At 43.0% G+C, this 27,139-nt stretch overlaps 1 protein-coding gene across 1 annotated transcript in view; it reads left to right on the top strand.

The window, feature by feature from the left end:
• The window catches only part of crppa (CDP-L-ribitol pyrophosphorylase A), a 487,012-nt gene that overhangs the window by 213,638 nt on the left and 246,235 nt on the right, over nucleotides 1-27,139 (top strand). The window contains exon 9 of the mRNA XM_078535079.1: nucleotides 11,159-11,290. Within this exon, the coding sequence (XP_078391205.1) occupies nucleotides 11,159-11,290 (132 nt within the window). The remainder of the gene's footprint in view (nucleotides 1-11,158; nucleotides 11,291-27,139) is intronic.

Here is a 27,139-nt window from a genome sequence, read left to right as displayed (position 1 = left end):
GGCAGATCATGATGTCAGTTGTATAATGCTGATTTAATGCCAGTGATGCCATTTTCGACTGCAACGACCCACGTAATGCCCTCAATTAACCCCACAGTTGAACATATGGTCAGCAGCACAAAGGATCCCACATCAGCTATTTAAAAGATTATCAATTACTTTCATATTAGTTACTGATTTATTTGTACTAGCTCTTTCTGCATTAGTACAAATGCTGTGAATCTTCTGCCATTTAAAGTTGGTGGAGTGCACAGGGAAAAGACCTTGATTCTTACTTCAAGGGTTTTACTCGGACCACTTGCTTCCAATCATGGGTGCTGTAGCTGCCATCCCCTTAGCCTGCAGCATGACAGGGAGATTGAGCAGAGACAATACAGAGAATGACAAACTGCTCATAGAGGGAGGAGGAGGAGGGGAGAAGGGCCATAGCCAGGAACTACTTTGCATCAGGATTCTTTCAGGTTGGGGCAATCGACATCTCTAACGTCTCCCAGTTTGCTGTCCACTGCTGTATAAGAAGGTGACTGACTCTCTGTATACCAGGAGAGGGGAGCACTTTGCATTCTGTCCGACTAGAGAGAAGTAGCAGAACATGCATGCGGCTTTGTCACCTCCCGGTCATGTCCGCCATTTTTAAAGGTCTCCAGGCCTGTTTGACTCTGCGAAAATCTGGCCCTAAGTTTCAACTAACGTAAGCTGAATTTATAAATATGGTAAGAGAATTGAGTATCTAAGTTGCGGTGTGTAAATATCTCTCAATTATTTAGAAATGTCATATGATAATTGAGGTTTTTAAACAAAAGGCAGCGATGCTTTCTTATTGTATTCTGATCCAGCCTTAGGTAATTACTTCAGAGATTGTGCGCTGTTCTATTGTTTTTTTGAAGTTAATGTGTATATTGTAGAATTCTGATACTGCTGTTGGTAACAATTCACAGCCAGGAGTAAATTTAGGATAATGTATTCCAAACTACGTGATCTAGTACAGTGATGGTGTCACTGCAAGAGCTCAGAATATAATTGATTTATAATATTTAATTATATACATTAACATTTTATTACTTTACAATGTTTTGAATTAATAGCATGCCACCTCATTTTGTCTTTTTATAAATGAAATAGCTAAACATTAACATGCAGAGGAATGTCTTGTGATGCCATTGGACATTTTGACTATATGATTCCACTGTTGTCTGTTTACTTACAAAATGTGTTATGATCTCGGTAGAGACTGGTATTTAGGATCTAAAAACCCAGGTATTCACTAAAATAGCCACAAGGTTCACGGTTTAAATCAAAAGAATTTAACTGCACAAAATCAAATAACAAATCTACTCTATCTTAAATAGTCAGTTAGATTAAAGATAATAAAAGTACAATGCACTCAGTTACTTAATACACCAAACCAACCCCTTTAAATCACATTTCCTTCTACACCCATTAGACTTACACCCCAATAAACTCAAGCCAGATACTTGACAAAAATTGAAAGATTAGCTGCTTGGTTTGAGTACTGCTTCACGGGTTCATATATGGATTGAGATTTCTTGGGCCTTCCGCTAACCTCTGGTAAGTTTTTTACCTCAAATCTCCTCAACCGTCCTACGATTGCAAACTCCCATTCAATGCAGGTATCTTTAATGTTTTAAACGTGACCACCTCAGGTCAGAAGTCCCTGGTTCGAATATTCTTTAACTCTGGTGTTTTGCATCTAAAACTCTCTCTCTCTCTCTCTCTCTCTCTCTTGCATACTCACAAACAGCTTGGCTATCCCAGAAGTTCAACTCACTGCTAGGAGCACTTTGGTTAACAAGATTTTAAACTCTTTTAGCCAACATACAAAATTTCAACTGAACTCTGTTTGAGAGAGATGTTTTCTCTTCTACTGTCAGCTTCTTCTCAAACTTAACATTTAAACTGCTTGAACTCAGAATGGCCCCCATTCATTAACTTATTTTGACTTTTTTCCCCCCTTTATTGTTTATCTCTCAGGCAACCTGGTCACATGATCATTTACTGGAAGCCAGGTGCTTTACCAGAAATCATACCCCAGAGAAACCTAGCCCTTAAAGGGACCATCATCCCAACACAAAATATAGGCTTCCCCCCAAAAAAGCACATGGACCATGACAAAAAAATTTATTGGGGGTTTCCCTAATCTCCCAGATCTCCCACTAGCAGAAGATCAGTGAAAATCCTGAAGAAATGGTCATTTTTGCCACTTTCCCAGAGTTTCCACTGATCCTGCATCAAAGTTGCAGTGGGAGGTTGGGGACCCCTTGTACAAGTTCATTCCCTAAAAGCATAAAGATGATTTGCTTCTTCAAGGTAGCCTTGTATCACCTTCACCTCAAAATACAAAGGCAAAGAAGTTATGTTTAAGTTCCATAGAACCTTCCATTTGGTTTTATTTTCTGCTCCAGCTGCAACTGATATGTGGAGATTAGTTTCTTCTCAGCACAGCCCGATGTGGAAATGTTAGCCGTTTTTGGTGACCAAAACTGGATGCAGTATTCAAAGTTTGATCTGAATATAGGACCCCAAAGTTTAATCATTACCTCTTCCAATTTGTATTCTACTACTTTGGCAACAGAGTTAGTTATCCCACAGATTTTGTTGATTGCTGCTCTGCAATGGTTGGTAATTAGCTTCAATCATCTGATGCTTACTGTGCACAGCAAGACATTGCCACAAGCTTCTCAATGGTCTGATGCACTATGAATGAAATAACTATCTGTGACATAAAAGGCTTTGTTGGTAGAGGCTCCAGGAGTAACTGATTATTACCCGTTCTTCATCTCACATGGCCGTTGCAGGATGTAGCTGGGATTTGGACGGGAAAGGGGCTGATTATCTTTTAGGTTTGTATGCAAGAAATCTTGGGGAGGAATTTTACGGCCTGTTGCAGTGGGGGTGGAGCCGTAAAATGCAGTGAGCCATTCAAAAGCCCATTGCCTTTGATGGAACCAGAAAATCCCCCTAGCAGGAGGGGCCGTAAAATCCTGCCCTGGGCCAGAATTTTACGTCCCCCGCTTGGCGGATTTTTAGGTGTAGGGGGTAGTGTGAAATTGAAGGGCTGGGATTCCCTCCAGGTTCCTGCCCACCACAACCACACAGCGATTTTATGCTGGGGCGGGCAGGGCCTTGGATGGAAAGCCTGCCCTTGACGGCTCCTTTGGCTGGCGGCAAGATTGAACTTCCATGGGGGAGGCCCGACATAGAACAGTTCCATCCCAGGCGGGAACGGTGATGAGGAGGGAGCGCCTCCATCAGAAGCCCCCTTTTGAAGTTAGGTCCCGCCCTCCCCTTAAGCTCCAGTGATCTCCAGACCTCTTTCTCCCCACCCCCACAAAACCGGCCTCTCCCCTGAGACCCCAATTGCCCCCCCTTCACGCTCCACCTCCCTCCCCCAGGCCTTCCCCACCCTCCTAGCCCTGGGACCTCATGAACTTACCTGGGCCTCCAGTGCCTAGATTTAGCCTCCGACGTCCTCCTGCATTTCTTCCTCTGTCCACTATACCACTGTCGCTGCAGGGACTGAGAGCTGCCAGCCAATCAGATTGGAGTGGATGATCCATCTCGGCCTACTCAAGAGGTCCCCAGCATCACAGATGCCAGCCTTGTACCAATTCGATTCACTCCACATGATATCAAGAAACGGCTGAAGGCATTGGATAGTGCAAAGGTTATGGGCCCTGACAATATTCCAGCAAGAGTACTGAAGACTTCTGCTCTAGAACTTGCTGCACCCCTAGCCAAGCTGTTCCAGTACAGCTACAACACAGGCATCTACCCAGCTATGTGGAAAATTGCCCAGGTATGTCCAGGACAAATCCAACCTGGCCAAATACTGCCCCATCAGTCAACAAAGTGATGGAAGAGGTCAGCAACAATGTTATCAAGCAGCACTTGCTTAGCAATAACACTGCGAACTGATGTTCAGTTTAGGTTCCGCCAGGGTCACTCAGCTTCTGACCTCATTACAGCCTTGGTTCAAACATGGACAAAAGAGCTGAACTCCTGAGGTGAGGTGAGAGTGACTGCCCTTGACACCAAGGCAGCATTTGATCGAATCTAGCAACAAGGAGCCCTAGTAAAACTGGAGTTAATGGGAATCGGGGAAAACTCTCCACTGGTTGGAGTCATATCTAGCACAAAGGGAGATGGTTGTGGTTGTTGGAGGTCAATCATCTCAGTTCTAGGACGTCACTGTTGGAGTTCCTCAGGGTCCTAGGCCCAACTGTCTTCAGCTGCTCCATCAGTGACCTTCCTCCCATCATCAGGTCAGAAGTGGGGATGTTCGTTGATTGCACAACATTCAGCACCATTCGTGACTCCTCAGATAATGAAGCAGTCAATGTTCACATGCAGCAAGACGTGAACAATATCCAGGCTTGGGCTGACAAGTGGCAAGTAACACTTGTGCCCCAGAAGTGCCAGGCAATGATCATCTCCAACAGGAGAGAACCTAACCATCGCTCCTTGGCATTTAATGACATTACCATCGCTGAATCTCCCATTGTCAACATCCTGGGGTTACCATTGACCAGAAACTGAACGGGACTAGCCATATAAATATTGTGGCTACAAGAGCAGGTCAGAGGCTAGGAATCCTGCAGTGAGTAACTCACCTCCTGTCTCCCCAAAGCCTGACCACCACCTACAAGGCACAAGTCAGGAGTGCGATGGGACACTCCCCAGTTGCCTGGATGCAGCTCCCACGACACTCGAGAAGCTTGACACCATCCAGGTCAAAGCAGCCCGCTTTATTTGCACCCCTTCCACAAATATTCAGCCCTCAACCACTGCCGAATAGTGGCAGCAGTGTGTACCATCTACAAGATGCACTGCAGAAACTCACCAAGACTCCTTAGGCAGTACCTTCCAATCCCACGACCTCTACCATCTAGAAGGACAAGGGCAGCAGATACATGGCAACACCATCACCTGGAAGTTCTCTTCCAAGTCACTCAACACCCTGACTTGGAAATATATCACCATTCCTTCACTGTCGCTGGGTCAAAATCCTGGAACTCCCTAACAGCACTGTGGGTGTACCTACACCACATGGACTGCAGCGGTCCAAGATGACAGCTCACCACCATCTTCTCAAGGGCAACTAGGGATGGGCAGTAAATGCTGGCTTAAACAGTGATGTCCACATCCCGTAAATGAATAAGGGGAAAGCTCTAAGACAGGACTTCCTCCCGAGTGAGGGATGGAAGTCCTGCCTGCAGCCACTTAAGGCTTATTCAAGCGTGAAATTGCTGCGGGGCACTCGGAGTCGGCGGGGATTTGTTCTCCGCGGATTCTTCGGATGGTGTGAAAAGATACCCTGCCATTCAAAAAATTTCAAGCCATGGGAACTGAGCACACTGACTGATCCATCGAACTGGATCTATCAAAAGCTGCATCTAAGGGAATGACCCTCATATGTTTGTTAGCATTCCTATTTATGTATTTCAAGTTCATAATCTTATAGAATCTGTTTCAAACACAAGAGTCTTGCATTTATAATGTATAAACAAATATTACTTTCTTAAGATTACAAATAAAATCAATCATAGGTTTTGGTATATGCTACTGAAAGGGAAAGAATAATGGCTCCATTTCACTGAACAAACAATTACACATCCTGAGGGAGGGCACTGTACTGAAGCATAGTTCCTTCGATTGCTACCTGAACCCATTGCCATTATAATTATTCAAAAAGCATCATTAGTTTTAGGCTCAGTGCAGCACTTAGCATTGTATCAGATGCTGGAGAGCCATGAGTTTCCCAAACTGGAAACTTAAAAGGAACCAATCAGAGCATCATATTTAAAAATCACCCATAAACTGTAAAATACATCGCCAATAAACAACTGGATTAAATCATTGGTAAAAATAATTTTTAAGTCAGCTCCAGCAACAGAGAAGATTGACGAAGGGCAAGCACATTATGTACCACAGAAAAGGCTGACTAACAAAATTGTGGCTTATGAAATAAAAAAAATTGGTTTAAGGACAGTAACAGAGAATCATTGTGAATGGTTATTTTTCAGACTGGAGGATGGTAGACTGCAGTGTTCCCTAATGGTCAGTGACCAAACCACTGTTTTTTTTATATATATATAAACGATTTGTGTCAGGATGACACAAATTGACTGCAACAGGATATAGGTAGACTAGCAGAATGGGTAGACAAGTGACAGCTGGAATTTAATACAAAGAAGTTTGAGGTTTTGCATTTTGGCAGAAGGGTTGGGGTGAAGCAATATAGACTAAATGACATAGTTCTAAAGAGTGTGCAGGGACAGAAGGACCTGGAGGTGTATTTGCGTAGATTTTTGAAGGTGGCAGGAGATATTGAGCAGAGTGGTTAGCAAAGCAAATGGGATCTTGAGCTTCATAAACAGAAACATTGGGCAGCATTTTCCTGTCGGCGAACGGGGGCGAGGCCTGCTCGCCAACGCATAAAATGACGTGCGGTGACGTTGGGCGGGCGTCCCGATGTCACCGTGCGTCATTTAGATTTTCAGTTCGGCAGATGCGCAGCTGATTCAGCCCCGCGCCTGCTGAACTGTCAAATGCTTATTAAGGCCTGTTAAAAACTAATTAAAACAGTTAAATGAGCTGCCCATCCAACCTTAAGGTTGGCGGGCAGGCGAAGAACCCAGGCGGCCTTCGCATTTTTCATGAAACCTCATCCACGGGCGGGATGAGGTTTCATGAAGTGTTTTAAAATTCAATTAAAATTATTTTAAAAATTAATTGACATGTCCCAGCTCTTGTGACACTCACATGAGGGGACATGTTTTAAAAGTTTCTTTTTCCTTTATTTAAATTTAAAAACCTTAAACTGATCCCCCTGAGGCACCTCCCGTCCACCCCCCCCCCCCGACGAAAGTTCAGCCCATTGAGTACAAAAGCAGGGAAATTATGCTGAACCTCTACAAAGCTCTGACAGTTCTGATCACCACACTTTAGGAAGGCTTTAAAGGTCCTAAAGAGGGTGCAGAGGAGATTTGCCAAAATGTTTCCAAGGATGGGGGATTTTAGCTACAAGACTGGGCTGGAGAAGCTGGGGAATATGAGGAAGAACTTTTTTGCACAACAAGTGATATTGACCTAGCCCTTGCTTCACATGAAGGTGGTGGAGGCAGAATTGAACAATGATTTCAAAGTGAAATTGGATGGGCACTTCAAGGAAATAAACTTGCAGCATCAGGGGAATAGAACGAGGGAATGGGACAGACTGGATTGCTCCACGGAGAGCAGGCATAGACTTGATGGGCCAAATGGCTTCTTTCTGGGCTGTAAATGATGCTATGATTCCTTCGATGAAGTATGTTTAATTAATAAAAATGTCTTTATTGTATCTTTAATATTATAAGAACAAGTATATCAAAAAACAGTGGTCGGATTTATGACAAAGGCATTCAGATTGTGAATAAATGTTTCTAAGAAAATAATAAAACAGCCATGAAGCTACTTTTGGTACAGGAGTATTAAGAGTTACTGTAGGTAAATTTAAATTTGTTTTAACGAACCAGGTTGACCCAGGGAACTTGAGATCTCATGGATTTCCTACCTAGCGTAAGGGTTAAAAAAAACTGTCTAACATAAATTCTATATAATATATACATACACACACAAACACTCACAGCATTTATTGACCATCCGTGATTGCCCTTGAGAAGGTGGTGGTGAGCTTCCTTCTTGGACCGCTGCAGCCCATGTGGTGTAGGTACACCCACAATACTGTTAGGAAGGGAGTTCTAGGATTTTGACCCAGTGACAGTGAAGGAACGGCGATACATTTCCAAGTCAGGATGGTGAGTGAATTGGAGGGGAACTTCCAGGTGGTGGTGTTCCTGTCTATCTGCTGCCCTTGTCCTTCTAGATGATATTAGTTGTGGGTTTGGAAGGTGCTGTCTGAAGAGCCTTGGTGAATTCCTGCAGTGCATTTTGTAGATGGTACACACTGCTGCTATTGTGTGTGGGTGGTGGAGGGAGTGAATGTTTGTGGATGTGGTGCCAATCAAATAGGCTGCTTTGTCCTGGACAGTATTAAGCTTCTTGAGTGTTGTGGGAGCTACACTCATCCAGGCAAGTGGGGAGTATTCCATCACACTCCTGACTTGTGCTTTGTAGATGGTGGACAGGCTTTGGGGAGTCAGGAGATGAGTTACTCGTCGCATGATTCCTAGCCTCTGACCAGTTCTTATAGCCGCAGTGGCTAGTCCAGTTCAGTTTCTGGTCAATGGTAACCCCTAGGGTGTTGATAGTGGGGGATTCAGTGATCGTAATGCCATTGAATGTCAAGGGGCGATGGTTAGATTCTCTCTTCATGGAGAAGAGAGAATATAACCATCTGAGAAACATTTAGATGAGCACTTGAAACGCCATAGTACACAGGGCTACAATCCAAGTGCTGGAAAATGAGATTAGAATAGATAGGTGCTTGATGGCCAGCATGGACACGATAGGCCGAAGCACCTGTTTTTGTGCTGTAAGATGGTCATTGCCTGGCACTTGTGTGGCTCGAATGTTACTTGCCACTTGTTAGCTCAAGCCTGGATATTGTCCGGGTCTTGCTGCATTTGGACTATAATGGGATGAGTAGTTTGTTTTAGTCTTTCCTTTCCATGTATTTTGAAGACCACACTAAGTATCAGAGAAAGTAGAGAGATTGAAATTTTTGAAAGCTATTTTTGTTACCTATATTTTCTTTCTCCATGGAACATGCAGTAGTTTCCAGTTCTGGTTAGTGGACAAGCAGGTAGCCTCGAGTGATATATCCCTCTAATTTTCAGGCTCTCTTCCCCACAACTCCTGCTTCTGGGCAAATATCTGCCTTTTTCATTGTGAAATCCCAATGTGATGCCAAAGGATCAGGAACTCACAATGCCAAGCACCCTGGTTACAAAATCTACTTATTACCACAGTTAGAAAGTGTGTCCCTGTTCTAGCATGTTGTGCCAGATATTTTTCATGTGTGAATGTCTTTTTCATTAGTTGCGCCCATTTGAAAATTGGTGGGCAAACCAGTTTACTCAAATTCTGTAATGCAAATCTATGTTAAACTTCTGCCATCGTCACCCTGAAGAAGAGCCATATGGATTTCAAATGTTAACTCTGTTTTCTCTCCCCAGATGCTGCCAGACCTGCTGAGTTTTACGAGCATTTTCAGTTTTTATTTCAGATTTCCAGCATCTGCAGTATTTTGCCTTTATCACTCATATGTTACTTATTTAAATTGCATGTTTAAATATATTTAACCTGGAAATTTAAACAAATTATTTTAACCTAGTGTAGATCACTGGTGGTAAAATTATTTTTAAAAAATTGGGAGCAGCTTGGATACTCTCACCTCCAAAAAGAATGTTATAGAATATTCAGAAAAGAGTAACAAGGATAAGCTGCAATTCAAGACCATAAATTATAAAGGGAAATGTGTAGAGTTGAACTTATTTTCTTTGGAGAAAAAAAGATTAAGCCAGATTGTGATCCAGATCATTTAAAGTCTGAGAGACAAAGTTGAAGTTGATGGTAAAAGGCTATTGGACTTGGTCTTTGAGTTTACAAGTGGAGGGCACAGGTTTAAAATGAGCAAACCTCAAGCAAGATTAGAGATTAGAAGAATTTTCACATAGATATTGTTAATGTGGAAGGCAGTTAATAAAAAGAACTGGAAAAATGTATGATTGGGAACATTATTGAAGATTAAAGACTGAAGTAATCAAACACTCTGATACTTAGAAGGATAAAGTAAACTACAGATGTTAGAATTTGAAAAAGAAATATGGCGTGCTAATCAACATTTGCAAAAAGAAAGGATACATTAACTTTCGGGTGTGTACCCTTCATCAGAACTGAAAACAGCGTTTTCAGATTCTAGTTCTGTGATACATAGAGGTTCATAAATTGCTGAAACAATGCATGTATTTTTGTCACTGTTGAACAATTTTGGATGTAATGTTAGATATATTTTGCATTTTCTCCAAGTTTTCCTTGTGGCGGGGTTGGTGGAGGGTTGATGGAGTGATGCCATACATCACTAATTGTATAGCAACACTGAATGCAAGGAAGGCATCAGGTTCTGGGAGTCCAGCATTGCCATGGTGTGAGGAAGGGGATTTAATCTTATTGGCCCAAATTTTGCAGTCAGTGTCATTTGCTGCTGATCTCAAAGAAAGCTGCCCGCAGTGATCTCAACAGATCTCTTGTGGTGTGAATTTCAGCTTTCTTGACGTTAATTTCATTCAGGTGTCAGCTGAAGGAGATCTCCAGTGCCCAGTAATAGTGATGTCTTTAAACAGGTTAAACAGCTAATCACAATAAACAGAATTCCCTCAGTGAGCAAACCAGGAAGTGAAAATGCTCTGATTATCCTTCACTTTTTAATCATTTTACAGTGAAATAAAGATTGGGACATACAAATGAGATTAAGGTAGAATCTGAAATACACACAAACATTAAAAAAACCTTACTTTAAAAATCTATGGGTTTTTTTCTATAATGGAGAAATATGAATTTCACAAATATAAAATCAGTTTTTCAGGACTAGAGGGATTCTTGAGCAGTAATTATGAACTCAGTTCACTATTACGAACCCTGTTACACCTTATTCAACAAGGTGTAACTTTTTCAAGAGTTTGTACAATGAGACTAATAGCTTAAAGTTCGAAGTGATTTCAAGTCTTTTCTAGGTTTACCATCTGTGGGAACTTCAGAAGCACACTGAGTGGAGGAGCAGGAAATCACTGACTGAAGCTTCTGGAATTCCACATATAATTGTGCATATGTAGATGCCAGAAGTTGCTGTCAGTTTCAGCGGTGTACTGATATTCTTTTCGAGTTATCAACAGTCACAGATTGCAACTCTTTTCGAGTACAATCACAGTTCTTGGTTTCCGGGAGTGGGACGTGAACCCACAACCCTCTGATTCAAAGGCGAGGGTGCTATGAACTGAGCCACAGCTGACAAGCAGTGTACTGATGGTGAACATGAACAGTTTTGTTGTCATTATACCTGCAAAATCCAGGCCATTAGTTTCAGTTCTTAATGGTGATAATTCGGTATTTTTGGCCCGTTATCCATTCTTATATCATTGCTTTGAACTTAAAAGGGATTTTATGATATATATAAACACAGATTTTATTTTTGCTACAGGTACACTTGAACAACTTGGAAACTGCATGTCTCTGCATTCGAATGGAAGATTTCACCAACATCAAAGAAATGGCAAAGGAAGCAAATCAAAAAAATGTTTTGGTTTACAGACTACTAATTAATTATACCCAGGTAGGGATCCTTTTTTTGTGTTTTACTTATTGCATTAGAAAAGAGACAGTAATCTATCTCAAACGAAGTGCAGTCAAAATGCTAGCACTAATTCTTTGTTTTTTTACATGGATTGTAAAGTTTAAAGAGCCCATTTTTGGAAAGCTATATGGAAGAAAGCATTGAGAACATTTTGTTGTCAGATTGTGCTTTCTTTGCATCAAGGCACTGCATGAAATTTTATTGATCCATTATTACCTTTTGACCATTGACAGTGACAACCTGATGTTGAAAAAATGTTTGCTTTAAATCTTTTTTCTAATATCAGTCATCCAGCAAGATGTACTAGTTTAACATGATATATCGACTTATCAACTTTTTGTTTTCCTTTTATTTGATTGCACATCCAGAGTCGGGATTTCATGATCCCAATCGGGACCAAGTGGAGGCGGGACTGGAAAAAATTGGCCACCAAGCAGAGCGCCTAGAGGTCCCGCCTCCGTTTCCACTCTCGGCCATTTTCATGAGGGCAGGGAGGGAGCAGCTCCTCGAGCCCACCCGCTCATACTAGGGTGGCAATTGACAGTGTTTTAGGTGCATTGAGAGCCCATCTCTGCTAAGTCTTGTCATTTTCAGGGAAGCGGTCAGACTTTATCAGCTGTCGGGTTTTACACCAGCTGTATGGAGGCATGAACCATGGATTGGAGACGGGAAGAATTTTAAAAATGTTTTTACCTTCTTTACAGTTCATAACGAAATGCTGTAACATGAGTTGTATCTCTGATCATTAAGGTGAATCATGTCAGTGCTGTGATTGGAAGATTTAACTACCCAATAAACAATGTGTTTGCCAGATTGTTACTTTACCAGCTGGCAAGCCATCAAGTAAAAGATCAGCATTGTAAATGTGGAAAAGTCTTCCGATAAGTTAAAAATGTTCATCAAATGAATAAAAAGGTAAAGTGCATTCCACACTATTGTAAGGGTAGCCTAATATGATAACGATATGTAAATGTTAATCTTTCCCCATTACTTTTCACCTCAGGTCCACTGAGATAGAAGTCTAGGGTCAGTTTGATTGCTTGGGGAGTTTTATGGGCCTTTGGCTGTAAACCAGTTGCCTCATAATTTTACTAATGCTCGATTCTGTTTACACAGCTGGTTTGAAGAGTCTGTTTGTTTACTTGGGTAGTTTTATGTGCTATTCAATGGCTTCCTGCTGTTTAATAGAAGTTGAGTTATGTTCATAAAATGGATAATGAGTGAGGGGGTGGTGCTGGTTAAATTGATCAGAATGTTTGAATTTCTATAGATTGTGAGACTTTCCTGATATAGTTTAACCTATGCTGCTGATTCCATTGGAAGAACCGGGCTGATGTTTTTGGGGAACGAAGGCAGGTCTTTTAACCTGCTGCTTCATCATCATTCCATTCCCGTCCTGGTCAGCAGGCCGATTAAGGCTAAATCCCATTTCCTGACAGCCTAGCGATAGTGGCAGAATCACGATGGCAGGATTAGTCCTGCACCCCTTTCCCGTCTCCAAGATAAAAATCCAGTTCCCTGTATTATCATTGTAAGATTATTCGGCATTAGTCTCTATTTGGTTAAAGCGGTGGTTTCTCTTGTCATTGGTAGGTGATACAAATACTATCCTTGAAATGATGATGTGCTAGGACAAGTGATATTTAGTAATTCACTCCATATTATAATGGATTGGATCCTCTTCCCTAATGGACAGGAGAAACTGGCAAATAATTGAAAGCCCCCAATCAGTATTAATTGTTGTGCAGACTTCTGAATGCACTGCTTCTCAACTGCCCACTTCAGTTCCCTTTAGTAGCTTTCTCTTTGCTGCTCATTTCCTGCCAGCAAGGCCAACTCATCTACTAGCTGATATACTGACCCATACCCTTTCTTTTGACTGCACAGTCTAGGTCCACCACAGGCCTTAGAAAGCTGACTAAAAATGCTTTACTACACCGAGGATTTCCCTGCTAAGAATGCGAGTGTGAAAGGCAGCATATGATTGCCTCAACTGTTGACATCAACAGCCTCTCTAGATTAGCACTGCAAAACTGCTGACTTTAAAGTCAAAGTAGACTTGCCTGTGCCAGTGAGCAGAGCACGTATTGAATGTAAATTTAGCTGCTTACTGTACTGGCTGGCATTACATTTCACACATTTCAATAATTAGAATGGAAGTCTTTTTAAATAGGCATACTCAGTTTTGATTTTTCAAATCAACAGCTCCACTGAAATCAGTGAAGATGAGTTTGCGCTCTCCTCTGGAACTCATTGACAATAGTTGACGTCAAGGAGCGTTTTTGACTTATTCACAGACTTATTCATCTGTGTGATCGGACTTGCAGCTGGAGTTGAGGACTCGGATATTGGGAGCTTCCAGATGATGGATCAGTTAAATGATTCCAGTGATGTTTAACTTAACTAGCATGAGCAGCACATCAAAGTTGAGTGAGCTATCATGACTTGCACTGTTTTCCCATTATCATCTAAAAATCTGATGGATAATTGAGGTTGCACTTTAATATTATATTTGGATATTCAACTGACCATGCATAAACCGAGGATATTGTATATTGCTGGTATGTCTGGTTGAGTTCCTCTTCTTCATGCACCATTATTTTTCTGCTCTGTATTTACTTAGCTTTCAAGGACACCTACGTACATTCCTTGTTGAGTCTTTGAGTTCTACACTCACTGGGCAGTTGGTAGCACAGTCCATTGATGTAATGAGGAGCTACATCACCAAGTTTGAGATTCTTAATCTTTGGGTAGGTCTTTAGGGGAAAGTGCTGGAAGTTGGTTAGCATGGGAAAATCTGAAAATAGAAAGGGAAGAGTGGAATAACACTTTATAGAGTTGGTATTTTTGTGTAGTAGTTGGTTCGGGAAAAAAAAGTATTTGCAAATTGATCAACTATCAAAAAGAGGATATATTTTGAATTCCCAAGCTACTCAGCTATTCAGAGATAGGAATGCTTGATTTATTTCAACTGGATTAGTACTGATTTCACTATTCTTTCTTTAAGGTCCGATTTGATTTGTTACATGCATGATCACCTAAGAATGTCTCCTCTTTGGATTTGAATGTTCTTGCCTCTCCTTCTTGTTCAAAATCTGAGGCATCTATCTTGAGTGAAGCCAAGTTTAGGTTTACAAAAGTAAGACAAGCTTGTTGGATTGCTCCTAACAGTAGGAAATATTGCGTCAGCTACTCGAGCGTGGCTCAATTCCAAATATTAATCGTCTGCTTGGAAGTCATTTATCTTTGTCATACCATCTGTTTTACTAAATGAAGCAAATATAAGAGTTTGGAAGCTATGGTAGAGGAGTCACTGTTTATTCAAGGTAAGGGTCACTCGCTGTCTAACTATACAGGATCACTGTTTATTCAAGGTAAGGGTCACTCATTGCGTAACTGTACAGAGTCACTGTTTATTCAGGGCATGGGTCACTCACTGGGCAAAGATGGTGTATGCTGGGAAGGGGATTAAAGGGGGAGGAGAGGAATGAAGAGGTGGGGTGAGTGTGGAAGCCGAGAGGGGTGTAGGGGAGGTTGGGGGTGGTAGGGCAAAGGGAGAGATGCTGCAGGAGTCATCAAATGGGTGAGCTGGTACGGAGTGAGTGGGTGGGAAGGGACATGCTGGAGTGCGGGCTACAGGGGTTTGCAGGTGTGAATGGGCATGAGGGGACGAGGGTAAAGGGGTTCAGAGGGAGGGGGCCTTGTATTGTCAATTGAGGAGTCCTGGGGGGCATACTCGGGAATCGATGATAGGAAAGAATAGTGAGGGTTAAAGGGGGCAGTGGGACCCGGTAGGATGGGAGGGTGGGGGCTCGGTGATGGTGGGTGAAGGGGCGCTGAGGGTTGTTGGAGGGGATGTGGAAGGAGAAGCCATGTGGGGGTCGGCAATATGAGAGGGGGGGAACAGATCGACTGTCATGGGGATGGGCTCCTCGAGAAGGTAGGGGACGTTGACATTCACCTGCACGGGATGGGACAGTGATGGGGGAGGGTGGAAGAGTAACTGTGCAAGATCAAATGTTGCGCCTGGGGCGTCAATTGTTATGGGGGGAGGGGTGTGACAGGAGGAGGGGTAAAGGTATTCGCCTGGATGCTGAAGCTCACAATACCATGGATGCTGCAAACCATGCAGAGCCTCGTGGTGGAGTGCAGCATGCAAGTTGGGTCATTGGAGGTGGGTGGAGATTTAGGTCAGCTCAACTGGACAACTGAAGGGGAACCCCAGCATGTAGTACTTACTATGCTAGGGCATTGGGACAAATGAGCATGTGAAGGGCAAAGGCTCAGCGTGCACAGGACACTTCTTGCACATGGTTCACAAGGGCCCTGTCAAATACCTTTGCCTCTCTGGACATGCATGACTCCGGGAGACATAGACCCAGCTGGGACATCCCTTGGAAGTTGTTTGAGTTGGGGGGGTGCGCACAGGCTTAAGGACTACATAACAACAAAACTACATTAGACCTCATTAAAGTGCAAGTGGACTATAGAAGATTAACAATCATAAGATTAACAATCATAGTGCACCCATGCAACCACATGTGAAATCAAAACTTCTTAATCTTTCGTTCCCTACCACTTCATTTAGGTGCCCCCCGACACCTGCTCTGCTCCACTTTGCCCTGGTGTCTTGGATGACCTTGGCGGCCATCCTTTGGAGATCCGAGGCCTGGAGGGCCCCAGCTTACTTTGGCTGTCCTGTTGTGGGGCAGCTGCTCCCTCTGCGGTCACAGAGGACGAGGCTGAAGGGTTCACTGGCAAGGGGGATTCCGAATTGCCGGACACCATCACCGCGACCTGCGATGAGGCCCTGGGGTGTCCAACAGCCAGCCATCCTCCCTTTGGGTGCCTGAGGGTGCCTGCTTGACTCCTTGAGGGGAAGGGGCTCCTGGAGGGAGGTCGAGGTGCCCCACCACCCACTTGAGTAGCCACTGCGAAAGCTCACCCATGGCTAAAGCCACTCACTATGTAACTGTGTAATAGAATCATAGAATGGTTACAGCATAGAAGGAGACCATTTAGCCCTTCATGTCAGTGCTGGCTCTCTGAAGGAGCAATTCACCTAGTACCAGTTGCACTCACCCGCCTTTTCCCCATAACCCTGCACATTCTTCCTTTTCAGATAATAATCCAATTCTCTCTTGATTGACCCTGCCTCCACCACATACTCACGTAGTGCATTTCAGATCTTAACTACTCGCTGCTTGAAAAAGTTTTTCCTCATGGTGTCATCGCTTCTTTTACCAATTCCCTTAAATGTGCCTCCTGGTTCTTGATCCTTCCACCAACGGGAACAGTTTCTCCCTATCTATTTTGTTCAGAACCCTCATTATTTTGAATACCTCTATCAAATCTCCTCCCAACCTTATCTTCTTCAAGGAAAATAGTTCCAACTTCTCCAACCTATCTACTTAACTGAAGTTCCTCATCCCTGGCACCATTCTCGTGACTCTTTTCTGCACCCGCTGTAATGCCATCACATCCTCCCCAGAACTGGGCGCAATACTCCAGTTGAGGCTGAACCAGTATTTTATACAAGCTTAACATAACTTGCAGTCGCTTGGTACTACAGAACTTGAGTATTTCTGGAAAAATAAACATGCCGTTGAAGCTTTACAAAAATGAGAGTCAACTTGTATTTTTTGAATTTAAACAAAAGCTTGGCAGATAAGTGTACCCTAGTGTATTTTCCATGGCAATGCCTCAACCGGTCAGAGTTCACTTGTCAACCAATCAACGCCTTGTTTCTCATGCAGTGTAAGTTGTTGTTCCCCATGAAATTTGATATTCTTGCATCTGTCCTGATGAATGCAAGACAAAAAGCTTCAACAGCATGTCTCTTTTTACAGCATTACTTAAAATAACTTCCTTGCTTTTGTACTCTGCTCCCACTGATAAATCTTAGGATGCTATATGCTTTATTAACCGCACTCTCAACTTGCCCTACCACCTTCAATGATATATGCACATATACGCCTAGGTCCCTGTGCTCCAGCATGTCCTTTAGAACTGTATCCTTTATTTTATATTGTCCCTCTTCTGTTCTTTCTCCAAAAATGAATCACTTCACACTTCTCTGCATTAAATTTCATCTGCCTCTTGTCCGCCTATTCCACCAACCTGTCTATGACCTTTTGAAGTTCTACACTATCCTCCTCATAGTTCAGAATGCTGCCACGTTTGGTATCATCCACAAGTTTTGAAATTGTGCCCTCTATACCAAGGTCTGCATCATTAATATATATCAGGAAGATTAGAGGTCCTAACACCGATCCCTGAGGAAATCCACTATAAAGCTGCTTCCATTCCAAAAAGCAACCATTCGACACTACTCTGCTTCCTGTCTGTCAGCCCATTTCGTATCCATTGTTGCTACTGTCCCTTATATTCGATGAACTCCAACTTTGCTCAGAAGTCTGGTGTGTGGCACTTTATCAAATGCCTTTTGGAAGTCCATGTATAGCTATTTCAACAACATTACCCTCATCTACCCTCTTTGATACCTCATCAAAAGACTCCAGTAAGTTAATTAAACATGATTTGCCCTTAACAAATCCATGCTGGATTTCCTTAATTAACACAATTTTTTTATTCATTCATAGGATTTGGGCTTCGCTGGCTGGTCCAGCATTTATTGACCATCCCTAGTTGCCCTTGAGAAGATGGTGGTGAGCTGCCTTCTTGGACTGCTGTAGTCCATGTGGTGTAGATACACCCACAGTGCTGATAGGAAGGGAGTTCCAGGATTTTGACCCAGCGACAGTGAAGGAAAGGCGATATATTTCCAAGTCAGGATGGTGAGTGGCTTGGAGGGGAATTTCCAGGTGGTGGTGTTCCCATCTATCTGCTGCCCTTGTCCTTCTAGGTGGTAGTGGTTGTGGGTTTGGAAGGTGCTGTCTAAGGAGCATTGGTGAATTCCTGCAGTGCATCTTGTAGATGGTATATACTGCTGATATTGTGTGGGTGGTGGAGGGAGTGAATGTTTGTGGATGTGGTGCCAATCAAGCAGACTGCTTTGTCCTAGATGGTGTCCAGCTTCTTCAGTGTTGTAGGAGCTGCACTCATCCAGGCAAGTGGGAATATTCCATCACACTCCTGACTTGTGCCTTGTCGATGGTGGGCAGGCTTTGGGGAGTCAGGAGATGAGCTACTCGTCGCATGATTCCTAGCCTCTGACCTGCTCTTGTAGCCACAGTATTCATATTGCTAGTCCAGTTCAGTTTCTGGTCAACGGTAACCCCCAGAGTGTTGATAGTGGGGGATTCAGTGTTGGTAATGCCATTGAACATCAAGGGGCGATGGTTGGATTCTCTCTTGTTGGAGATGGTCATTGCCTGACACTTGTGTGGCACGAATGTTACTTGCCACTTGTCAGCCCAAGCCTGGATATTGTCCAGGTCTTGCTGCATTTGGACATGGACTGCTTCAGTATCTGAGGAGCCGTGAATGGTGCTGAACATTTGTGCAAACATCAGCGAACATCCCCACTTCTGATCTTATGATGGAAGGAAGGTCATTGATGAAGCAGCTGAAGATGGTTGGGACTAGGACACTACTCTGAGGAACTCCTGCAGTGATGTCCTGGAGCTGAGATGACTGACGTCCAACAACTACAACCATCTTCCTTTGTGCTAGTTATGACTCCAACCAGCTGAGAGTTTTCCCCCTGATTCCCATTGACTCCAGTTTTGCTAGGGTTCCTTGATGCTAGACTCAGTCAAATGCTGCCTTGATGTCAAGGGCAGTCACTCTCACCTAACCTTGGGAGTTCAGCTCTTCTGTCTGTGTTTGAACCAAGGCTGTAATGAGGTCAGGAGCTGAGTGGCCCTGGCGGAACCCAAACTGGGCGTCAGTGAGCAGATTATTGCTAAGCAAGTGCTGCTTGATAGCACTGTTGATGACCCCTTCCATTACTGATGATGGAGAGTAGACTGATGGGCGGTAATTGGTCGGGTTTGATTTGTCCTGCTTTTTGTGTACAGGACATACCTGGGCAATTTTCCACATAGCTGGGTAGATGCCAGTGTTGTAGCTGTACTGGAACAGCTTGGCTAGGGCGTGCGGCAAGTTCCAGAGCACAAGTCTTCACTGCTATTGCCGAAATGTTGCCAGGGCCCATAGCCTTTGCAGTATCCAGTGCCTTTAGCCATTTCTTGATAGCACGGGGAGTGAATCGAATTGGCTGAAGACTGGCATCTGTGATGCTGGGGACCTTTGGAGGAGGTAGAGATGGATCATCCACTCGGCCCTTCTGGCTGAAGATTGTTGCGAATGCTTCAGCCGTATCTTTTGCACTGATGTGCCGGGCTCCTCCATCACTGAGGATGGCGATATTTATGCAGCCACCTCCTCCAGTGAGTTGTTTAATTGTCCACCACCATTCACGATTGGATGTGGCAGGACTGCAGAGCTTAGATCTGATCCGTTGTTTGTGGGATTGCTTAGCGTTGTCTATCACTTGCTGCTTATGCTGTTTGACATGCAAGTAGTCCTGTTTTATAGCTTCACCAGGTTGACACCTCATCTTTAGGTATGCCTGGTGCTGCTCCTGGCGTGCCCTCCTGTACTTTTCATTTGCCCAAGTGATTATTAAATTTGTGGCAAAATATAATTTCCAAAACTTCCCCACCATTTAGGTTAAACTGACTGGTCTGTAGTTGCAGGACTTATTGTTACACCCTTTTCTGAACATTTGCAATTCTCCAGTCATTGTTTACTTAGTATAAGGATGTTCACTGAGCACCTGCACAGAGTCACTGTTTATTGTGGATAAGGGTCACTCACTGAATTGGTACAGAGTCACCGTTTATTTAGTGTAAAGGTTACTCACAGTGTAACTGTACAGATCAACTTTTTGATGATAAGGGTCACTCTTTGTAACGGTACAGATTGGCTGTTTTTTCATCTTAAGGGTCACTCACTGTAACTGAATTTTGTTGTATTCATCTTTAAGAAAAGTTGAATCAGAATGAAGATGCCAGGGTAGGAGAAATTTGTTTGGACCATATACTTTATGGCTTCGTTCTCTGACTATGGAGCAATTGGACAAAAGCTCACAGTACCTCAAAATCCAGTTACTCACAGGCTTGTCTCTGACCGCTGGAGCACTTTTGGAGGCAAGCATCCTTGCAAACAGAGGGTCTCAATGCCCCCAGAGGCAGTGAGCTCCTCGGGACTGGGATAGTTAGGGTTGACAACTCTGGATGGTAGTATTCTTAGAGGTTCCAGGATTTACTCTCTTCAATTCCCCCGCACCCACACCCACGCCATTGATCACCCAACACCCCCATCCTTGTGGCACACACGCATTGACCACTATGTTCATCCATCTTCATGGTACTCTGTGTTATTCACAATAAGAGGTTGCGGCGGAAGAATTAATCCAGGCTGGTCTTTTGGTTCAAGCTGGTTTATTTTCAAGTCAACTCCTCAGTACTACTGACTTCCAAGTAGCTTCCACACAAAGTGTTCCAGCTATATTCCTTTATTCTATTTAGATGGGATAATGAATGCCCATCACCTGTTTCACTAGCAATTTGTTTTTAAACAAGGTGATTACCATACTAAAAGATTCCCCTCTTTTCTTTTTAAAACAAAAAAAAACTTAAAGAACATTTTTAAAAAAAACAAACAGAAGGAAATAATGTCACGTATTTCCACATCTATAATCTCCATATTTATTTTACCATATATATAAACAATTATAAAACAATTTTTTTTTCCACACTGCATCATTACAAAATAAGACACCCCTCTTCCAACACATTTAATAATTTCTTAGAGGAGGCACTTCTTTTCATAAAACAGGCTGACAGTTGGTGACTTGTGTCAACCTATTTTATCTTGGAGATCTCTCTTCTCTCTAACATTTATTATGCTGGCTAGGTCTGTTCTTAGCCTTTTATCAGTGACACTTTTCGTGGAATGAACGTTGTCCCAAAGGGACCGATTATCAACATAACATTCTGTGGGCAAACCTTTGCCCCTTATATAATATTTCTGTCAGTATATTGGATAAGTAAACCCCCATACCTAATGCTTCTACCAAGGCTGATGTTTCAGCAGCTAAGGTGCTTTTCACTACCCTTTTTATTTTCTTGGCCTCCCAAGCCAGTGGGCAACATTTATCAATCTTTCCCACTAAGAATATGATAAACCCTGCTGTGCTAGAGTACCCATCTGGGAGATCAGCATGTGAAGCATCGCTAAAAATGACCAACTTCATATCTTCTGGATCACCCAAGGCTGGAAGTTTGAGCAAACATCTCAGAAATTAATTTTTTAAGTGTTTTATTTGCTCTCAGAACTTGCTCAACTGTAGCATGTTTCATCGTGATAACATCATAATAAGCATTAGGCCTAGTCAGAGTGCACAACCAGTTCAACTGCCCAATCAAGCTTCTCAACTGTTTCGTTTCTTCCTTGATAGCAGGATCCTCTTTTTGTGAGGATCTACCACATGTTATTGGGATATGATTAACATTTTCTAGATAAGATTGTTGATTCAATGTCACTCCTAACTTGCTCTGCTTAATGTCTAAACCTATGTATCTAAAGGCCTCTGAAGCCTGACTTCCGACCTGGAATTCCTTCTTTATCTTCTCGATTACCCATTGTTCAAATTCTACAGAGCCTCCCCACAGGAAATCAACATGCATGATAAAGATTCCAGCCAGTTTCTCCTTATGGTACCAGTAGACCATCGTGGGGTCTGCCTTTAACTGACTGCAACCTGTTTTCAACAGGACAGACCTCACGGCAAAATACCATACTCTTGATGCATCATTCAACCCATAAACACACTTGCTCAATTTCCATAGCTTTCCTTCTACATTCCCGGCTTCTTTGGGTGGTTTCAAGAAAACTTCCCTTTGAAACTTCTCCCCCTGTAAAAACGCAGCCTTTATATCAGTCAATTTGCACTCCCAGGAATAGGATGGCAAAATATCTAAAAAAATCTTCAAACTTACTTTCCCCGTAGTAGGTGAGTCCACGCTGACACCCTGATCTCCTAGTCTCTCTTCAAAGCCTTGGGCTACTAATCTCATTTCAGCCTTATATGTGCCGTCTGGGAATACCTTTTCTGTGCAGATCCATCTGTGAGATAAAGCTGGCTGTCCTTGGTCAGGTATTTCAGTATATACCCCAAATTCCTTCCAACTTTCTTACTCTTTCCGTTTGGCTTCCTTTATCATCTTACTTTCCAATTTATTAGCAGCTACTAGAATCTCTCAGTCATAAGGACATCTACTTCTATTGAGATTGCTAGCTTACTCTCTAGTCCCCCTTGTTAAGCTATGGCCTCTACTCACATTCCTCTCCCTTTCTGGACTGCTACTATATGATCGTTCTCCCATGCAAATAGAACTCCATTCGCAAGTCTGTGATCTTTTTCTAGGGTCATGACCACTTTCTGGTCCACTGTCAGAACTCATACTGCGCTTTCTGAGTTTCCACTTCTTTCCCTTGGTTTGCCAATCAATAGGTCTTGTCTCCTGTCCTTCATCCTGCACATTTAGCCAATGTTTATATTTCCTAGTCGCCTTTCCTACTCCCCTATGATAGTGGCATCCCTCCACACACTGGTCCCTTCTGGCATGTATGTTACCTTTGTTCCTTCTTTGGGTAGTTGCCCTTTTGGACGAATAGCGTTGTCCTGTATCTCAGTATTACTTTGTTCATAGTCAGCCAACCCTGTATCTGCCGTCGTCTGCTCCTCATAACTACCCAGTGTATGTGTATGTGAAGTGCATGGTGCCTCTTCACGTTCTATTTCCTGTTCAGAACCTGTAAAGGTATAGTCAGTACCAATTAACCGTGAAGAATGTACCCTACCAGTTTGATTGCCATGTTGCACAATTACTACTTTACCACCACTCCCTATTACCTTGCCAGGTCCTTTCCACTCTTTCTGGCCTTCCCTTTTATAATATACCATGTCTCCTTGTCTAAACTGTATTCCTGATGGTCTTATGCGGTGCCGTAAGGCCTGCCGAATTTTCTCCAAAACTTCAGCTTTAATGAAAGCTTTTCTGCCCGCATGCAAAGCGTTCAGATGAGCAGAAAAGGTGCAGCTAATGCTAGTCCCTTCTAGAACAGGGGGAGGGAGCACCTGACAACACCGAAGGTAACTTTGGATTTCTTCCATACACCAGCTGGTAGGGACTGTATCCCCCCCAACCATTTGCAGAGAGTTCTTTCCATGCACTGCCCATGCTAGTGCCGTTTGCAATTTACAATCAGGTTGATCAACTAATATTTTATGTAACATGTCGTCTATTACCGCATGGTTTCTTTCACAAAGACCATTACTAAATGGGCTCTCAGCTGCAGTGTGCATAACTGTGATGTTTAAATTTTCGCACATATCTCAAAATTCCGCATTGGCGAATTCCCCACCATTATCTGTGAGGTGCTTCGTTGGTGTTCCTCATCCTGTTCCTACCCATTTCTCCATGACCTTATCGACAATGGTCTTTTTGTCCTTACCATGCATCACAGTGGATAGAATAAATCTGGTTGCCATATCTATGAAGTGTAATAAGAAAATACCACTATCATTGTCCCAAGCTTTCAATTCCATTGCCACTGCATCGTTAAACTCCCTGGCTAGTGGCAAGCTCACAACAGGACGCAGTGGTGTCTTGCGATATTTAAGGCAAATTTCACACCGAGCAGTGATTTGTTCAGTAAGGTCATCATATCCTTTATCGACCACCCCCGCATCTCAAAGTAGAGTCTTCAGTTTCTGTGGCGCCAGATGTGCAAACTGCCTATGTAATTTCTAAATTATCTTTTTATTGTCCACCAAATTCTTATTCTCGGCAGTTAACAAAACTTCATGAACTTTTTGATGAGAAATCTCTGGCTTCCTTAGTGGCAAGCAGTAATGGCCTGATCGAGTAAAATGTAGATTCACATTTTTCCCCAAACACGACTGCTCTATCATTCTTCATATCTAACATCATCTGAGCTTTCTTCGTTGCAGATCGGCTCAACAATAGTGGTATCTCGCTAGAAACCACATCAGTACTGATAAACAGATTGATCCCTCCTACCTTACAAGGGAGGACCACCTGTTCGGAGGATGTTAATGTATTGTCATCTCTGAACCTGAAGCAGATAGATCTTTCATATTCCTTGACCTTCCGCCGGTTTGCCTCATCAAGAGACTCCAGATAGCAGTCAAGCCAGTCCATGCCACACACCGTAGAAGTGTAAGCACTGTCCAGAACTGCACAGCTGAAGGAATCTACCATCAAGATACTTATCACTGGATTCAAACTCTCAGTGATCAACACAATTCCATCATGGCAGTCACCATTATCATTTTCAGTTTCAGATGAATCTGTCTCATGGGTCAATTCAAAAACAAGATTCTTTCGCTGTGGGCAGTTCAGCACGTAATGATACTGGGAATCACACCAAAAACACTGATTAACCATTCCCTGTGCATTTTTTGGGTTTAAAACCCTACGGTCACCGTCCCAGACATGCTTTTTGTCCCGACTCTCAAATTGGCTAGAGTTACGGCCATTTTCAGACCTCTTGTCATTAACCCCATCTTTGCATTGGAATCTTTATCTAATCTTTGGTCGACCTCGGAATTTAGCCGCCATTGAATCCTCTCTCCTTTGTTTTACAGCATAGTTGTTTGCATTTGCTAAAAAAGTGGCAGGGAACGACTGTTTCCCCAGAAAATTTTTTTAGGGGAGCAACCATTTGATTTAAGAGAGATTCTCTCCCCGGAACTGAACCCCTGTTAGTACTAAAAGACAATCAACGTGGGAAACGCGAGCATAGTCCAGTAATTTAAATGCCAATACCGATTCTGGAATTTCAAGTTCAAATCTCTGTAGTCCCCTGTACCATTATCAAAATCCATGATATATTCTTCCATAGACTGATCATCTGATTTCCTAAACCTATTAAAGATCGCTCATGCTTCATACGCTTCCAATAATTCATCCTTTTTGTAAAACTTATCCAAAAATTGTAACAGAAGGCTTAATCCCTCACCATGATCCAAACCATCTACTTTCCACTCTGAAAATACCTTACTCCTTATCTTACTTTTGGCTGGTAATGATAATGCCAAAGCAATACCTTGCTTCTTCCAGGGTACAGAAGTAACCTGGGTCCACGTTTCAACTTCTGCCTTGCATTGCTGATAAGGCTCAGAGTCAGAAAAAATTGGTGGATAGTCAAAGCTTGCAATTTTGCAATGTCCTTCCGCCATTCCTTAACTTAAATTGTCAGCAACAGTGCACTTCTTTTCCCTCAGAGGATTGAGACAGAAATCTTCATATACAGCAATTAATCAGCAAGGCTTAAAGTTCATCCTCTGCTACCATGTTATTCAAAATAAGAGGTTGTGGTGGAATAATTAATCCAGGCTGGTCTTTTGGTTCAAGCTGGTTTATTTTCAAGACAACTCCTCAGAGCTACTAACTTCCAAGTGGCTTCCACACAAAGTGTTTCAGCTATATCTTTTTATTCTATTTAGATGGGATAATCAATGCCCATCACCCTGTTTCACTAGCAATTGTTTTTAACTCAAGGTGATTGCCATATTAACACCCTGCCTCCACTCTTCTGCCATTGGTGGCCCTACACATCCACCCTTGCGACACACTGCCTTCCCGTGGCCAGCTGGAAAGTGAACAGACCTGATTGGGTGAATCTTGATATCATCCTTTTTAAAACTAATATCAAAAATGTTGAAAGGAAAGGTTTTTCTTAAATGCCTACAGGGATAGGGCAGGGGAGTGGGACTGACTGGATTACTCTACCAAGAGCTGGCATGGACTCGATGGGCAGACTCACCTCCTTCTGTCCCCTAAAGACTCTATGGGCTGGATTTTTGTGGAGGAGATGGAATCGCGAGGAGAGCTCATTTGCAGATCCCGAACCAGAGCTGGTCGGTGTTGAGGCCAATGATTGGAGAGGGGACAGGTCTGCTGGTCAATTAGTGGCTGGGGAGTACGTGGGGGGAAGGGCAGTGCCAGAATGGAGGTGGGACACAGGGATATGGGTCACATTTGGCCTGACTCAGCTCCCATTGCTGTGGCTGTTGTCTGTGAAAGATTTGAAAATTGAAAAGAATCTGCATGTTCATGTTGGCCAGGGCAGATGGAGACCTGGAACCTGAGATCCTTTAGGGAAATGTTAGGATTATTAAAGACTGGCCAACTAATAGAAGACAGAGAGTTGGGATACGGGGGACATTTTCAGGATCGCAACCTGTAACTAGTGGAGTGCCACAGGGATCAGTGCTGGGGTCATATTTATTTAGATTAATGACTTAGATGAGGGAAGCGAATGTACTATCGCCAAGTTTGCGGATGACACAAAAATAGGTGGGAAGGCAAGTGGTGAGGATGACAAAAACAGTCTACAGAGGGATATAGATTAAGTGAGCGGGCAAAAACGTGGCAGATAGAATATAATGTGTGAAAATGTGAGGCTATGCACTTTGCCAGGAAGAATAGAGGAGCTGAATATTATTTAAATGGAGAAAGACTGAAGAAAGCTGCAGCACAGAGGGATTTGGGGTTCCTCGTGCATGAATCCCAAAAAGCTAGCATACAAGTTCAGCAGGTAATAGGGAAGGCAAATGGAATGTTGGCCTTTATTTCAAGGGGAATGGAGTATAAAAATAGGGAAGCCTTGCTAAAACTATACAAGGCACGAGTTAGACCACACCTAGAATTCTGTGAACAGTCTTTGTCCCCTTATCTAAGGAAAGATATACTGGCATTGGAGGCAGGCGAGAGAAGGTTAGATAGACAGACATATTTTTAGTTAGTAAGGGAATCAAGAGTTATG

Source organism: Cetorhinus maximus, chromosome 3 (assembly GCF_964194155.1).
Source record: "Cetorhinus maximus chromosome 3, sCetMax3.hap1.1, whole genome shotgun sequence".
Taxonomy (NCBI): domain Eukaryota; kingdom Metazoa; phylum Chordata; class Chondrichthyes; order Lamniformes; family Cetorhinidae; genus Cetorhinus; species Cetorhinus maximus.
Note: the sequence above shows the minus strand (reverse complement) of the source record. Positions and strands in the feature narration are given on the sequence as shown.